Raw genomic sequence first — 17,956 nt, 5'->3', positions numbered from 1 at the left:
GAGCTCCCACTTGCTGGCGATGCTGGGGCACGCCAAGCTTACACTCACTGATGGTGCCAGAAGAGGTGCCTTGTGAGGACGTTGCTGGCAGGAACCGTACCCAGGGCGGCTGTTAAGCCGCGCTGCATGAACAATGCAGCTAGTGTCCTCCAGCCTCGTGAGTCGGAGCAGCAGGCCTCGTTTACCCGCACTGCCCCTCAGCTGTGCGATGCGACAGTTAAGCCGGGTTGTGTGACACTGCAGCAGCCAGCATTGTTCAGCTGTTGTTGCGCCGCGGGGCATGTGCAGTGAACACGGAGGCATGCGGAGTTGGGTGCAGGGATCTGCCACCACCCAAAACTCGGGCGACGCCAACGTAATAATAAAAATAATAAAACTAAATAAATTATAAGAAAAATGTAGTGGAAGATGAAAATAAGAAGAGTGGTGGTGAGTGAAGAAGGATGTGGGTAAGGTACGAGGTGTGGTTACAGTTGATAAACTCAGTCTTCAGTCTACATTTCTGTGATGAGGTTTCTTTTAGGTAGACTCTGATACTCTATCTTGGTCTCGTGAGTTGTCACCTGGTTAGATGCACTGGAATAAAATTTTATAAAATATATAAATCTTGACTTAAAGCTTTCGTGACGACAGGAATTCATACTCTTTGGGTCTTTCGGTAAATAATAAAAAATCACGACGTTTCGATAGCAACACAAGCAATTGTCCTCAGGTGAAAAAATATCACCTGAGGTCGATTGCTTGTGTTGCGATCGTGATTTTTTATTATCTTTCTGTCGACGTAACTTTACCGAAAGACCCAAAGAGAATAAAATATATGAATCGATATTTTTTTTCCCGTTAATTTAATCACGACTACAAATTAACCTCATGGCAGGACCCCGGGGTCCCGAATAAACGGAAGTCGAAATAGTAATTAATTGATTATTTTTGGGCGACTCCGTCCCACCGCGCACATAAACGCCGCGACCCACCTGGCGCGGATCATTCTGTTGTCATGTCGTCCAAGCACAGCGAGGACGAATGCGCAGAAGAAACAAAACTTTGAAACTTTGATTAGTGCATCGTGTGGAGCTCGTCGAGAGAAATAGATTGCCGTATTGTTCGCGTTCAACAGCCATATAATGACGTCGGGGGCTTATGGGTCCCCGGGGTCCCTCCATAAGGTTCAAATTGTGATCATCGAATAATAGAATCATGGGGGGCAGGGGGGTGTTCTGTTTGGCGAAGAGTGTACTTCACTCTCATTGGCTGAGCCAATGATGGTGGGTCCACTTCCCCGAGCAGCGCTGCAGCATGTTCTCACTTAAAAGCACTTTTTATAAAAATGTTCACCAGGACAAAGAGCGATTTATTGAATCGGCATTCTACGGGGTCGTGGCTAAGCGATGTCTGCCTGTATTGGTCGTGAAAACCTACCTAATAAAATTTTCATATAATATACATAAATGGCAAATACAGGAGACTCTCCATTATCCGCGTGCGTTTTATCTGATTTTCAGATTCACCGCACACCTAAGATTTTGACATGAATTAATAACTCGTGGATTTTCCCTGAAGCCCAAATGAATCATCTGAAAACAGTTATACATTGTTATTCTTGTAAATGTTTATTACAAGTCACGTGCTTAAATCGAACAAATGTGTGCTTCGGTTAATTAGAAAACCACGTGACTGCCTTTACAGTACAGTATTTGAAATATCTTTACAACAGTGGGTGGAGTTTGATTGATGTTGATTGGCATGGCTCTGCTGTCCACTTCCTGGGCTGAGTCTCTTGCACGGGAGCAGGAAAGTGTTATCATTGAGCACAGACATCGATCGGTAATTGATACCTATATCAGTGGTTTTTGGCATATAGATCTGCGCAAAATAGATGTTTTTGGATTATCAGCGATTATTATTTATCCACGGCCATCCTCCCCGTCATTAGCACAGATAATGGAGAGTGTATTGTAATGTCTTATTCCATACTCGATTTACACTTGAAATGTGAGTATATATTTCAGTGATAAAAAAGCCGCACACACAGTTATTGACAGCGGACCATCCGTAAATATTTTATGATGGCCTAGAACAATTCTCATTTTTCTGCCTCCAGCTTCGGGCACAGAACCAGGTGCTGAAGAAGGCCGTGGTGGATGAGCAGGAGGCATCCGGGGTCCTCAAGGTGAGGGAGCGAGCGACCTTCCACACACCGAAGCGCAACCCCGGTGGCAGGAAGTTCCTTCAATACCTCTTTTTCCCACTGCACAACTGAGCCATGCCAGAGCTGTGCCCTGGAGCCTGCACAGCTTCTGAGGCGCCAGATTGCTTTCCACTGCACAGAAAACAATCTTCACCGACCTGCTTTCACTCCTCCCTTAAGACCAGTCCATTCTCCTTTGCCTGTCCTACTGCTACTCCCTGCCCTGGCCCGCCAGCTATGATCAAGCCTACCCCTACACTACCCTTATCTCACTGCCCCTATCACTACCCCAACCCCTATCACTACCCCAACCCCTATTACTACCTCTTCCCCAACCCTTGCCACTACCCCAATCCCTCCTTAACTACTCCCACCTGTCCTCCTAACCGTGACCATAACTACACCACCACTTTTAATAACCCCACTCTTTTTTTAATCACTATCATCTGATGTACAATTTAATCATTATTGTAAAGACAGAGGTGCTGTATAAATCTATTTAAGATGAGATTTCTCACCCGGTTAAATATATAATGAAGGACTTCGCCACGCTTTGCTTGGTCTCCGTCACTCTTGATTTAGGTCAACACCCGCACCCCGCTGGTCCCGACACCGGACCAGCTGTTCCTCGCGATGCGCCCCGCACACGCTCTTCTGTCAGTCTTTCCAGCTCCCCCCGCTCCTTACACCGCTGGCCGATGGTGTGCTGAGCCCGTGCAGCCACGTGGCTGATGGCGCGGAATCCCTCTGGCCACCCAACGTGGTCCCGCTTCTTCACTCCAACAACTGACCCGGAGCCCTTCTGGGCTCCCACCTATATCCCCTTCACCACGTGACCCTGTCTCCTCCCTCACACCACGTGCCTTCGAACCTTCCAGATCTCGCCCCCCCATCGCGCCCTGCTGGCTCTGCCCCTAGGTTCCGCCCCCACTCACCTCCCTTCCGTTTGGACCCGAGGTGAGCGAGGACCTTCACATACGCCCCCATACTGGCTCCGCCCCCCAATACCCCGGCCTATGTGATTGGCTCAAAGGCCAGCAGCGAACCCCACTTGCGCTCACATTACAAATAGAACAAACTTGACGCGTGTGCGGGTACAGGAGCAGCTGAAGGGTCGGGAGCAGAGCGTGCGGCGTCTGGAGCAGGAGATGGACAGTCTGACATTCAGGAACCAGCAGCTCGCCAAGCGTGTGGAACTCCTGCAGGGGGAGCTGGAGTCGATGGAGACACGAGGGAAAAAGAGCAAGGTTTCAGCTTCATCACCATCTTCACATTGCCATCACCATACTCACATCATCATCACCATCTCGATTTAAAGCTTTCGTGACTGCAGGGATTCATCTTCTTGGTTCTTTCGGTAAAGTCACGTAGAAGGGAAGTAATAAAATAATAAAAATAAAACATAATATAATAATTCTCACGACGATTCGGCCACAACTCAAGCAGCCGTCCTCAGGTGAAACCAGGTCTGTCGAGGTGACAGCGTCTGAATGAAACAGCACACGTGCTTGGAGCATATATATAAGCTGGGTTGGGAGGGGGGGGGGCGTCTTGACAAAATAATTTGCATATCAAGAGGAATTTAGCATATTTATGGGAAATGCAGATAAGTGATTAGTACTACTTATGTCCGTGCATTATGCAGGATTAGCAGCATCCAAGGGAGGGGATATGGGATAGCATTAATAAAGGGAAGAAGTGTTAATAGTATGTAGCTGCAGTAACTAAAACCACCACGTAAACAACTAAAGTATAAACTACATAGTATCATCATTATACTAAATATACTCTACAATAAGCTGAGTTACTAACAGTAAGTAATACATTACAATTCTACGCCGTAAAAAAATATAATATGCTTCCATCTAAACTTTACTTTCTTACATCACACGAGTCTACACCGTACTATATACTGCCATAGACAAACCCAACATTAAATTATATACTGTATTGCTATAAACCACCTTATCCATTGTAAAATTACACTATGTATTATTCTACCCACCCTAATGTATATCACACTGCTGTATATTCACTATACAATTACGATATTATTATACATTGTACCGTTGACCGTCGTGTGAAAGATTCTAAGAGGAAGAAACAAGATATGTCAATGCAGCAGAGCAAAGAATCAATTCCCTGCGGAGAATACAATGCAAGTGAGTGGAACGCGGCCTGAAAGTCACCGTGAATGTGAACACAATCAGTTAAGATCCGAAATGGTTTATTACGTCCTTCCAATGATTGCTAAGCCAGAATCCATCTTCTCGGTTGAAATTGTCTCTGTTTGTCTCTGTTTGTATATGTGGATCGCCTCATGAACGAATCTCTCATGGTAGCCAGATGGCTTGCAGAGAACCTCTGTCTTGGAGAAGTCAATATCATGTGAGCCCACTGAATTGTAACAGTGATCTGCCACGGCTGAGGTGTTTGTCCTACCGTGTTTCAAGTCTGCTTTATGTTCACGGATACGGTCCGAGACGTGTTGTTTGGTTTCTCCAATGTAACTGCTACCACAGAGGCAACTTAGTTTGTAGACACCAGGGTACTGTATGTCTGGAACCACATGGTTCAATGAGCCACTCTGTCTACAGGAAAGCCACCCATACGGATGCTTACCTAAAACCGGATTCCCACCACCATCCATCCCAGAAGAATTCCCTCATCAAGACATACAGTACCCTGGCGTCTACAAACTAAGTTTCCTCTGTGGTAGCAGTTACATTGGAGAAACCAAACGACATGTCTTGGACCGCATCCGTGAACATAAAGCAGACTTGAAACACGGTAGGACAAACACCTCAGCCGTGGCAGATCACTGTTACAATTCAGTGGGCTCACATGATATTGACTTCTCCAAGACAGAGGTTCTCTGCAAGCCATCTGGCTACCATGAGAGATTCGTTCATGAGGCGATCCACATATACAAACAGAGACAATTTCAACCGAGAAGATGGATTCTGGCTTAGCAATCATTGGAAGGACGTAATAAACCATTTCGGATCTTAACTGATTGTGTTCACGTTCACGGTGACTTTCAGACCGCGTTCCACTCACTTGCATTGTATTCTCCGCAGGGAATGGATTCTTTGCTCTGCTGCATTGACATATCTTGTTTCTTCCTCTTAGAATCTTTCACACGACGGTCAACGGTACAATGTATAATAATATCGTAATTGTATAGTGAATATACAGCAGTGTGATATACATTAGGGTGGGTAGAATAATACATAGTGTAATATTACAATGGATAAGGTGGTTTATAGCAATACAGTATATAATTTAATGTTGGGTTTGTCTATGGCAGTATATAGTACGGTGTAGACTTGTGTGATGTAAGAGAATAAAGTTTAGATGGAAGCATATTATATTTTTTACGACGTAGAATTGTAATGTATTACTTACTGTTAGTAACTCAGCTTATTGTAGAGTATATTTAGTATAATGATGATACTATGTAGTTTATACTTTAGTTGTTTACGTGGTGGTTTTAGTTACTGCAGCTACATACTATTAACACTTCTTCCCTTTATTAATGCTACCCCTATCCCCTCCCTGTGATGCTGCTAATCCTGCATAATGCACGGGCAAAGTAGCACTAATTCACATACCTGCATTTCCCATATCCCCTCCCTTGGATACTGCTAATCCTGCATAATGCACGGACATAAGTAGTACTAATCACATACCTGCATTTCCCATAAATATGCTAAATTCCTCTTGATATGCAAATTATTTTGTCAAGACGCCCTTTCCCCCCTCCCTTCCCAACCCAGCTTATATATATGCTCCAAGCACGTGTGCTGTTTCATTCAGACGCTGTCGCCTCGACAGACCTGGTTTCACCTGAGGACGGCTGCTTGCGTTGTGGCCGAAACGTCGTGAGAATTATTTTATTATGTTTTATTTTTATTATTTTATTACTTCCCTTCTACGTGACTTTACCGAAAGAACCAAGAAGATCATCACCATCTTCACATTGTCAGTCATCATCATCTTCACATTGTCAGTCATCATCATCTTCACATTGTCATCATCATCTTCACATTGTCATCATCATCTTCACATTGTCATCATCACCTTCATATTGCCATCACCATTCTCATATTATCATCATCATCATCATCATCCCTATCTTAACATTGTCGTGATCTTCAGATCTGGTGGGATGATGGGTAGAGTCACCCCTCAACTGGAATTTTAACCTCGCAGCTTTCTGATCATGAATAGCACTATTTCGTGCAAAGGATGCCATTCAAAGTGCTGTACAGATTTTAAAAAAACATTGTTAATAGACTGATGATGCTCACTGTATCTTCGTGGTTAGCGATTGGTCACTTGGACGAGTAAAATTAGCCATTTGTGCATGGTCGTTGGACAACACCATTTAGTTCTGCGAAGGAAGCATAGTTATCAGATTAATTAGAAGCACGTGTATAATGACATAAAATTAACGCAAGACGCCAGCCACTTTACAGATATATAAGAAGCGGCGTGCTCAGCTGTTGGGTCCACAAAGGGAGGGCAGCAGACAGCCGAGTCCTCACCTGCCACCGGTGGCTTGGGAAGTAACCGAGGCGCTTTGCAGAGAATTAAGAATGGTACAATAGCGTGTGTGTGAATGTAATGGTGGAGGTGAGGTGAATGAAATAGATGAGGAAGAAATGGGGGCGAATCTGTGATGCGTGAATTCGGTGAAAGCGAAATCGATGACGGTAGGATGATGATACGTGGATTGAATTAATGTTTACGGATGAATTACCTCGCCTTCTCCATTCTCGTCACGCTTATCTGGGGTAGCTGGGATTGAAGCACAAACAACACGGTTATATTCAGTTACTGTTGTCAGCACTATGCAGTGGTGGGGGGGGGGTGGTAGGACAAAATGGGGGCAAATTTCCTCCGGGGCCTGACACAGGGGAAGGGCCCATTGCGGGCACTGCTAACAAGCGGAGGTGGGGAGGGCTCCATGCAGCATTCGGCTCAGGGCCTACGGGAACCTTTGGGCAACCCCTGATTGCAATGCCACGTGGTGTTGTAATAATAAGAAGGGTGTCTGTGCACTGTGTTTGGGCAACATGATTTTTAAGTGATTGGTGTGCTTGTTTACCTGAAGAGATAAAGGCGTGAGATGGTTAAGTGATGGGGGGTGGGGGGCTGCTGCTGGGATCGGTGTGTAAGGAGAGCCGGGATGTTTTGTCACTACTGCTCATTGATGATTTGTTGTCTCAGCCGCGTGCGGGCGAGCTGGTGGTCTCCGTCCCTGTGTTCCCGGCGCGGGAGAGCGTGTTCAACGAGGACCTACAGAAGAAGATTGGGGAGAATGAAGAGCTGCACAAACAGGTGGCCGTGCCCTCCCCCACGTCGGTCACTATCCACATTCCAGCCATCTGTGAATGGTAGAGAGAACAGCTGTACTCGCAGATACAGTCAAGGAAGGTTTGTTGTTTGGCGCTGTGAAACCTAGGCCATGACAGGCACGATCAGCTGACACTCGTCCTAACTTCCAATCTGGACGCCCACCTGTAACTGAATCAGGTTCTCATTGCAGAGTTGGTGTTCTCAGCCCAATCCCCAATAAATGCACAAAAAATTATAAATTATTAACCATCAGCAGGAGCTTTGTGGAATGATTTTACGTGGCCTTTAACTGTGCACAGTGTTCAGTTGTACTGCTGGCTGTTGTAGTTCCACAATGAACAGGGTTTTGAGAGAGAGAGGAGAGCAGGGATACAGAGAAAATTAACGCGTGCGTGAAACCGGCTGGGCCAAGTGACCAGAATGTGGGGAAGGAGCCAGTGAAACATAAGAGAAGCTCAAAGCCGTACTCTCACATGTCCTCAATAAAGCGCCATCCCGCGTGTGTCTGCTGCATTGTCATGCGATTAAGCAGCTGTATGAGGTGGCGGACAAGCACGAACGCGAGCAGGCCGCCCTGCGTGAGCGACTCGCCTGGCTGGAGGAGCAGGTGTCGAGCCAGGACAACGTAGCCCAGGCGCTGCGCTCGGCACATGCCCAGACCACGGAGCGGCTGCAGCACGACAGAGCACAGCAAGAGGTCCCAATGACTGCCACCTTGACCGCCACACGGATCCCCTAGAGCAGTGGTTCTTAACCTGGGGTGCACGCACCCCCTGGGGGGTTGCGAGATGCCCTTTTTTGGGGGTGCGAGACATGGCCAGATTTATTTAGAAGGTAAATCAGCGAAACACAAATTAAGCATGGGAATGAAGAGTCCATTATCTTCATTAATATATATATTTTTGGGTTAGATCGCATAAATATATAAATGTGTCATTAAACCCGACACAGCCAATTAGCAAGGTTTGTCATGCATGCGCATTATGCAAGCCCATTGTTCTTGTACCACCTATCGATTGTGTGTACTAAAATAGCCATACCAGTTATTGTTCAACGGTAATCCCTATTGAAGTATGGTCACCTGTATAGGCATGCATTTAAACAATGTATTTTTTGATAATTTGCTTCGAAACAGCGCTAAGTCTAGCTATCCGAACAATTAAAATTATTTTTATTTCTCTCAATTTTCATAGATTCTCTAATTAGTATTGTCCAGTAGTAACTAATTTGGCACAAAACTTCAACATTATCAAAATCAATTTAGTGTCCTTGTTGGCCCGCGTGTTCTGCCACTGCCGACAATTGTATTTGGGGGTATTTAATATTTATTTGATGTTCTTTTATTCTTTGGTTTTTTCGGTAAAGTCTCGTATAAAAATAAAATAATAAATTAAATAATAGCATACGACGTTTCGATTGCAACACAAGCAATCATCATCAGGTATAATGAAATAGCAACATAGAATATAACCAGAAAACTATAGACAGACATATAAGCAGACAGATATCACCAAGATACATAGAGAGAGCAACCCAGGCACAGAGAGAGGTGATCGATACTTTGCTAGGTTATTTAATTTAGTGTGTTATGTCTCCCTCTAAGCCTGCTTACCTTACTCCCCTCCCTTCGTACTCATTGACATGTAAATGTTTCCCCTACCCCCTCCCTCTCTCTGCCTCCGCCCCCCTCTGTCTATTTAAGGCCACCCCACAGAGACGATCACCTCTCTCTGTACCTGGGTTGCTCTCTCTATGTATCTTGGTGATATCTGTCTGCTTATATGTCTGTCTATAGTTTTCTGGTTATATTCTATGTTGCTATTTCATTATACCTGATGATGATTGCTTGTGTTGCAATCGAAACGTCGTATGCTATTATTTAATTTATTATTTTATTTTTATACGTGACTTTACCGAAACAACCAAAGAATAATTCCTGCAGTCACGAAAGCTCCAAAATTAAGATGTTCTTTTAGTTTACTGCTTATTATTTGTCCTGTTTGCCCAACATAGCATTTGCCAACAGTGCACTTAATCCAGAACACACCTTCTGTTGATAGCTTCGGTAATACATCTTTTGTACCAGATATTGATTTCTTTATTTTATGTATCGTGCCAAATCTGACTCAGACGTTTTGTTTTTACAAACATCTGGCTAATTTATCTGTTAGTCCCGCAATGTATGGTATTTTAAGTTTTAATTACTTGGTACGTTTCAACGCTCGTATTATTTGTTTTGGTTTCGGAATTCAGTGCCCTGTTGGTTTATGCATCATTGTAACTATTCAGTTGTAGCACTGCTTTAACAGCTCTTCAACACACCAGTGTGCTGTATTAGTAATGAATTGGCATCTTCTGTTTATGTGACAAACCTTACTAATTGGCTGTGACGGGTGGTGGTGGGTTTAATGACACATTTACGTGGTCTAACCCCGAAAAAACTGTATGGATGATATTGGTCGCGAAAGTTTACTTGTTAAAATCATTATCTTCCTTTAAAGCTTTCGTGACTGCAGGATTCATATTCTTGGTTCTTTCGGTAAAGTCACGTAGAAGGGAAATAATACAATAATATAAATATAAAACAATAAAAATGATCACGACGTTTCGACTGCAACACAAGCAATCATCAGGTGTGAAATCCACAGCAAGAACATCTTCTTGCGAGAATTTTTATTGTTTTATATTATTTTATTATTTCCCTTCTACGTGACTTTACCGAAAGAACCAAGAATATACATTATCTTCCCGTTGGAAATGTGGATAATTTAAAGAATGGACATGGAATTTGTTAAGAGCTTGCCAACATTGTTTCTTGGGTAAAGAGTAACTGAGTGGCTAATTCCGTGCATAATTACAGATGCAGTTGAGGGTCTGAATTAAAACGTTATTTAAGAATGTGTATTGCACTCACTTCCCACCGTACGTAGCCAATTATGCTTATAGTGTGAATGTGTCACAGACAGTTTCTCAGTGTTTTGTAAGTTACCTCTACTTCACGGTACCTGTGTACGAGCACAAACAGTTGAAGGAAGCCTTCCTCGTATAAATAAATGAAGTGACTTATGAATTAGTTCATGATATCCATAATTTATAATGTTGGCTATTCATCGATTGCAGTACCCACATTATTACAGATAATACTTTGTGCTTGAATACTGCTTGTTGACAATTTTTTTAAATAATTTTGTGCGTTTGTTATTTTGAATTATTCTTATAGGCCGTTCTTTGTTGCGCGCGGTATCACAGGTGAAAGTGCAGGCTCTGGAGAGGGAAGCCAAGGAATGTCGACTGCGTGCAGAGGAATGGTGAGCTGCAAACACACGTTAGCACATAAGTGTGTTCCCCTTTGCGTGCGTTCTCCTCTGTACGTGCCCCTATGCGTGCGTGTATGTGCCCTTCTGTGTGTGTGTCTCTGTCTATGTGTGTGCCCCTCCGAGCGTGCCTCTGTGTGACTGAGTGGGTCGGTCATTTAGCCACTTTGGGGAGTCATGAATCGCCACATGTAGCCACGTGCTTGAGCAGCTTTGCTTCAGCCATATAAATGGGACCAAACCTTATTGTGGATCTGCATGCACATTGTCTATTTATGCACATATTTATGTATGGATACCTGTTAAGGGCATATGTTTATGTACCCTCATGTGTGTATAGCTGTGTGTATGTAACTTTGTATGAATTCGAATATGTGTGTACCTGTGTGAGTGAGCGAAACAACTCCCTACCTTGTGGTGCCGGACAGGCAACGCTGTCGTGAGCAGTGCCGTGGGGGGAGGGCCAATTCTGATTGGCCTTTCCCCTCATGGCATTTGTAACCACCACAGCGGCTAAATGGGGGCTCTGGATGGGTGCGAGGGGCTGGTAACCCCTCCACCTTCAATTAATTACCACTAAACCACATCGAAAATATCTAATAAATAAGCTTGTGCCTGAGGCCCCGGGGGGACAGGCGTCTATGACGTCTCCTGGCCAAACCCCATTTGGCGGAGCAAGGAGACTGAATCTTTACCCTCGGGGCTCCTCCAGAAAGAACAAAAAACCACTACGTGTGGCCACGTGGAATGTTCGAACGTGCACTGCGATGCAGAGGTTGCGACTCCTCTGTCGGGAGCTGGACCGGTACCACCTGGATCTCTTTGGTATTCTGGAGATCCCGTGGATCGGCTCAGACTCCTGCCACCATGAGGGGTGGATAGTCCTCTACTCGGGGCAGAAGACTGCCAAACAACAGAGTGTGGCTCTTCTTCTGAATAAAAGAATGAAGGGGGCATGGGAGCGTGGCGGTGAGGTGTGGGAAGCTGTAAGCCCCAGGCTACTTTTGGCTCGCCTTCCCATCAATCAGAGGTGAGGAGTGGTGGTCGTTATTACTTATGCCCCCACTGAAGACGAACATCCGTGGAGGGATGCAGGCAAGGCCGATGAGTCAGATGCCTTCTATGACCTCCTGTCACAGGTGCTTGCTAAAGTGGCCCCTCGGGATAGAGTCATCTTGTAGGGTGACTTCAATGCCCGAGTTGGTCATGATGCTGGCACCTGGTCTGGAGTAATTGGAAGGCATGGGCCAGATCAGCTCAATAACAATGGCAGGAGGCTGCTAGATTTTTGTGCAGCCCATGAGCTTGTAATTACCAACACGCTGTTCCGGCATCAGCGCATCCACACCACATCATGGATGCATGCCGGGTCCAAGCAAGAACATCTGCTGGACTACATAGTGACGGCGAATGCGGGCCCATGTCCTTGACACCAGGACCTACCGTGGCGCTGATCTGCCCACTGACCATCGACTTGTCATCTGTAAGATGCGCCTGCCATTCTTCCACTCCGGTGGTGGTTGTACATCCAGGACCCCATTCAAACCCTTAGTGGCATGGTCTCAGCTAGCTGATGAAAGTTGCAAGCAAGAATTCATCATCACTTGCAGCTGGGGTTGGCACCGTCCCCCACTCCTCCTGATGTCGAGGGGAAATGGACGAGGTTTAGGACCGTGGCTCATGCAGCTGCAATGGCTGCTTTGGGTACACGGTCCAGACCTCCCCAGAGACCCTTGCTGACAGAGGAGGTGTTCAGGCTAGCTGAGAAAAAGCGACAGGCCCACTCTCATCGGCTACAGCATCCCACGTTGGAGAATGAGGAGGCTTACCGCAGCCTTCGCTCAGAGGTTCATAAAGCCGTACAGCGCTGCAAGGATGGGTGGTGGTTGTAGGTTGCTGAGATGGAAACTGCCTCAGTAGTGCACAATCACATATCACTCTTTAATTCCATAAAGTAACTTGTAGCACCACACCAGTTACCTTAGGGATATAATTGTGATCATATCTCTGACACCAAGGAACAGGCTGACAGGTTACTGAACATTTTTATGAGGTATTGGGGGAAGGGAAACCCCTCGGCTCAAATGACATCATGGGGCAAGGTGCCTCAAATATTATTGGAAGTAGCTGCTCCCTGTGTGTGAGTTATGGGCCATCTGATGCAGGAGTTCGAAGAGTGATCCAGAGCCTAGGACCAGCTAAAGTGCTAGGCAGGGATGATCTCTCAAGAAAACCGCAAAACAAGGGTGCCATTTTTGTGCTGACTGCCCTATATGACATCAGTACAACTTGTTTGATCCACAGGATGGGTTTTGCAAGATTGGAAGGATGCCTTGGTGGTTCCCAATTTAAAAAAATGGAGACCACATTGATTCTAACAACTACCGGGGTCATCTCCTTCCCCATTGTGCCAAGAAAGGTCCGGGCAAAGTTTATTCAACATTGCCTTGCCAGACATGTTGAGAAGAGGCGAGGGTGGTCCTGCATGCAGGGCATTATCTTCATCCGTCTCTACAGAAGAGGTGTAGGGAATTTAAATGGGACGTACATCTTTTCTTTATTGATCTGGTCAAGGCCTGTCATACCATCAATAGGTCAGAGCTTTGGGTTTTTCTTCGTGCTTTCAGGATCCTTGACCATGCTCGCAATGATGAAGAACCTTCATGATGGTGGGCAGGCTTGGGTGAAACTACATGGGTTTGAGTCTGAATAAAACTGTGTAACAAACATTTTTTTGTTCCTGGGTAGTAAGTGTTATTTTCTAATTGCTTATGCCTGAAAAGTACAGAAAATCGCTATTATTCCCCATAAACTTTGCTTTTGTGACCAGGACAGTGATATTTTGAAATGTACTTATTTTCAATGAGAAAATGTGTATATTTGTGTCATTCCTTCACATAAAGTCCTGGTCACAAAGCAAAAGTTTATGGGGAATAATAGCCATTTTCTATACTTTTGAGGCATACGCAATTATAAAATAACACTTACTACCCAGAAACAAAAATCGTGTTACATAGTGTAATGTATTGTTCACCTTGGGGTGTGACGGTGATGTCCTCCTTCTCCACACTATCTTTGTATGTATGTATATATGTTGAACTTCTTTCGTACATGCTTTCTTTGACCATGTAGATCGAGACACTTTCCATTGCTGTACCGGAGGAATTTCCATCTGGTACAGATACAGTGGGAGGCTGATCGATGCCCGGGTGCGGTTAACTGATGGCTCCGTATTGGTCAACCGTGTTATGTATGCTAATGGTCTGGTTATTGCTGCTCACTTTGAGAAGGAGTTGGAGCAGTTACTGCTGAATCTGGAGCATGCTACAAGATTGTGGCTAACCAACCAAATATTCCACCCCCTCAACTTCCAATGAGTAATGGAGCAGTTGTGGAGAGAGTGGAAAAGTTTCCATACCTCGGCAGTGTGCTTATGACCAGCTCTGGTTTGGCATTGGTGGTCTCCATATCAGTTGAGTGGTATTATCTTTTCATTAGCTGCGTAACGCTGCGTAGAAGCTTTCTGGCCCATTGCTCCATATGACGGTCCGGGTCTTCTAGGCCACAGTTATGCCCTCCCTTCTCTGTGTTTAGAAAATGTGGAGTCCTTTAGAGAAAATCTGCACCAGTTTTTTTACATTTAAGCTGGCCTGCCTACGATCCATTCCCGGTTCAACCAGACTGGATAGTGTGAGGAGCTCAAGATCCGGATATAGTCCCATTGGTGAGCTCCTCTTACAGGCAAAGCTGCATTGGTTAGGTCATATAGCCCTCATGCCCAGCCATCAGCTTCTCTTTGACCAGATAGAGGGGACTAAATGGGCGCGGTATAGGCTAGAGAAGAGATGGACTCATGCGGTACAGGAGGATGCGGAGCTGAGTGGACTTGCCGAAGACTGGTACCTGCAGTGCCAAGATCGGCCTGTGTGGTGGAGCCTCGAGAAGGACGCTATTGAGCAGTTGGAGGCAGTCACCCTCCAACAACAGCGGAGGGCATAAGAGCAATGCTCACAACAACGAGTAACATGCCTGGTGGATAAAACGCAGTAAGTGGGTGGAGTAGGGAGTACAGGTGGTGCATCTGCCAGTCATCTCAGGCAACCCATCACACCTGGCTCTGTCCTGTGACCTCATGCCAGCGAACCTTGGACACTTCACGTGGCTTTAAAGTGCACATAGCCTGGCACAAGCATCGTGGTTATGTCACCGCCACTTAGTAGGAAATGGTCATTGTTGTTGTGTGCATGTGCAGTCAGCAGCAACTGCAGGAGGTCCGCGTTGACCTGGGTGGGCGTCTGGAGGAAGCCACCGTCATCATCCAGGAGCACATCCCCTTCAATGACACCAGTAACTTAACCCTGACCTTTAGTATTCTGTCTTTTTCATCAAATGCATCCAAAACGTTATGAATTACATCACATGCGTCATGAAATCCATCCCAAATGTGATTAAAAAAAATAATTGGACTAAATACAGGCAGACCTCGATTAGCACAAACCCATAGAACGCTGATTCATGATAGTGCTCTTTTTTCTTGGAGGAAATTTTTTACGGAATAAAAAAAAAATGTAATCGCTTTCGAGTGAAAACGAGCGGCGCCGAGGAACCGCACCCGCAGCCATATTTGTTTACATTTGCTCAGCCAATATAGAGCAACATTCGCTCTAAGCCAACCGGCACACCACCCTCCACGATTTGATTATCACGATTCGTGGTCACAATTACATTTTTTAAAATAAATTTGTTAGTCAGTGTTATTACAGTACGTTCTGAGTCATGCTGCGCTCGCCAGTTATTTTTAAAAATAGACTCCATCTTCCCGTCTCCCACCGCTGCAGTTTATGAGTACAGTAGAATGCACTTGTGAGTCCAGTACATAATACTGATATAATACAAACAATATTATTTTTATTTATGGAATAATATTTACCGTTTGTATAATTATTATGATCGCTATTACCGATAACCCAATGAAGCCCTCATTGCTCATATGTAAGAAATAATGCCGTCAAGAATGCATCTCCATGTAGTATACAGTTGTAAAATTACCCCTTTTAGCACTGATTCGATTCGCGCTCACTTTTCCAAGAACACATCCTGAGCGCTAAGCGAGGTCTGCTTGTACATGGGGCAGTGACTTTGCCCAGCATCAGCATGTTCGTTGCTTGTTGCAGAGGTTCACGGGTTCAGTTCCAGCAGGCCACACTGATTAATACTGCAGGTGCATTACAGGGACTCCTCTACTTATGAACGAGTTAGGTTCCAGAGGTCTGTTCGTAAGTTGTTCGTCTAACTTTGCTCCTGTCGATTCCAAACATGATGTATGGTATGTAAACTAAACACAAGGAATGGGTTTAAAAGTTGTAGAATCTCCTGTAGACGTAGATCCCACCGGTTCTTTATGTTCTGCAGATGTAATGCCTCCACCGCCAATTATTGCACAGCAGTTGAACTTCCGATTCTCAGTCGGAACAGGCAACTGGACATACGGACTGATTTGTTCGTATCTCTGAAAGTTTATAAGTTGAAAGTTCATAAGTCGAGGTGTTCCTGTAAATGTGATTCATGGTGACACTGCAGATCCGCCTCAACATGAGCAGTAGCCTCTAATTCAGCACTTGGTAGTGCTCCATTAAGAAGTGTGAAGAGCAGGTTTGCATTGAGCAAGTCATCCAATATGCTTATTAGTTTAAGGATTTTACTTCATCAAGCCACACTAGGCTGAAATAGTTAGAATTAAATTTATAGGATGCTTTTGTAATGCAGTCATTGGTGGCTAGGCTGAAAACATCAACAAAACTACATTTAACTGTGGGGTTTAATCATGGGTGGCTGCATCCCCGATTCAAACCTAGGATCTCAATATTGTTAGCTCCGATACATTTAGGATGTAATTAGTGACAAGCTCATAAATAGACAAAACTAATTATATGGAAATCACACAAACCACATTTGGTCCTTTTCAGTTTCACCTATTAAAGCCGCTCCCAGGCTAATTTGAACAAGAAAGACATTTATTTTGATCTCATCTGTGGATAATATTTGCATTGCTCTTGTTTTTCAGCTTCAAGCATGAACCCGTAAACCCTAATAATCCTACAGGCACCATATTTGAGCTATTTTTCAGAAATCTGAAGTTGATTGCAATGTCTATTACTGGTATTGCTGTTAAAGTTATATTTACTTGATAATATAATAAGACCGCTTTTTCTGCTGTTGATCCCCAGGCATACCCGAGTTCAACACCTTAAATGTCCCAACCTATGACCGAGCACATCAGGTACGTTGTAACTATATATATGTATATTTGTATATGTTATGTGTGTAGTGGGTTCAATTGAGGCACACACTTGATCTTGGAGGCAACACGTTTATTCACTAACTCCAACAGGTAACTCTTTACTTAACTGGATAATGACTAAGGGTGGTGACCACCACGAGTAACTATACAATTTGAGGGGTGAACACCACAGGTGACTATTTACATACTGGATGGGATAACTACTAAATTGGACCAGGACAGCCAACACGCTGCCTGGTCCACGTGCACGAAGACCGGAGACCGAGGACCCACGAAGACGGAGGATTTCTTCCCAGAGATGAACAACCACGATCACCGCTGGGACTCTGCTTTTATCCGCTGCGACGTGGCCAGGCCCCGTGCTTGGCCACGCCCCTTTTCCAGATCCTTCTCGACGACTCAGGACCCACATCACGTGTTCCTGTCACCTCCTCCCTGGTCCTTGCTACCACCTCATCCGGTCATATGCCTCCTCTGGTTCACCCAGACTGCCATGACCTCACCCCGACCTTTTCCCTGGTATACTCACTCAGGTGCCAGGGAGAGGCTCCGCACATACATTACCACTCACTCGGTACTGTCGCTACACTATAGTGACATCATCTATGACACTACATCACCCCCCCCCCCCCTTTTGTAAAACACAGCCATCCCAGCTGTCAACAAACATTAACATCAATAAATAAATCTTGATTTGAAGCTTTCGTGACTGCAGGGATCTATACTCTTTGGTTCTTTCGGTAAAGTCACGTAGGTATAAAATAAAATAAATCACGACGTTTCGGGTGC

At 44.9% G+C, this 17,956-nt stretch overlaps 1 protein-coding gene across 8 annotated transcripts in view; it reads left to right on the top strand.

The window, feature by feature from the left end:
- PPP1R21 (protein phosphatase 1 regulatory subunit 21) overlaps window positions 1-17,956 on the top strand; it is a 107,717-nt gene that overhangs the window by 33,876 nt on the left and 55,885 nt on the right. For 7 of the 8 annotated variants that reach the window (XR_009755106.1, XM_061551208.1, XM_061551207.1 and 4 more), the window contains exons 3-9: window positions 2,102-2,170; window positions 3,289-3,435; window positions 7,424-7,534; window positions 8,082-8,249; window positions 10,802-10,860; window positions 15,119-15,213; window positions 17,094-17,146. Coding sequence is in view for 7 of the 8 variants with exons in the window: in XM_061551208.1 (XP_061407192.1) it covers window positions 2,102-2,170; window positions 3,289-3,435; window positions 7,424-7,534; window positions 8,082-8,249; window positions 10,802-10,860; window positions 15,119-15,213; window positions 17,094-17,146 (702 nt within the window). In the remaining variant the exon portion in view is untranslated. The remainder of the gene's footprint in view (window positions 1-2,101; window positions 2,171-3,288; window positions 3,436-7,423; window positions 7,535-8,081; window positions 8,250-10,801; window positions 10,861-15,118; window positions 15,214-17,093; window positions 17,147-17,956) is intronic. The other variant, XM_061551209.1, reaches the window with a different exon arrangement.

Source organism: Lethenteron reissneri, chromosome 14 (genome assembly GCF_015708825.2).
Source record: "Lethenteron reissneri isolate LAM-NWPU_2019-01 chromosome 14, ASM1570882v1, whole genome shotgun sequence".
Lineage (NCBI taxonomy): Eukaryota > Metazoa > Chordata > Hyperoartia > Petromyzontiformes > Petromyzontidae > Lethenteron > Lethenteron reissneri.
The sequence above is the reverse complement of the archived record's forward strand: the minus strand, read 5'-3'. Positions and strand labels throughout refer to the sequence as shown.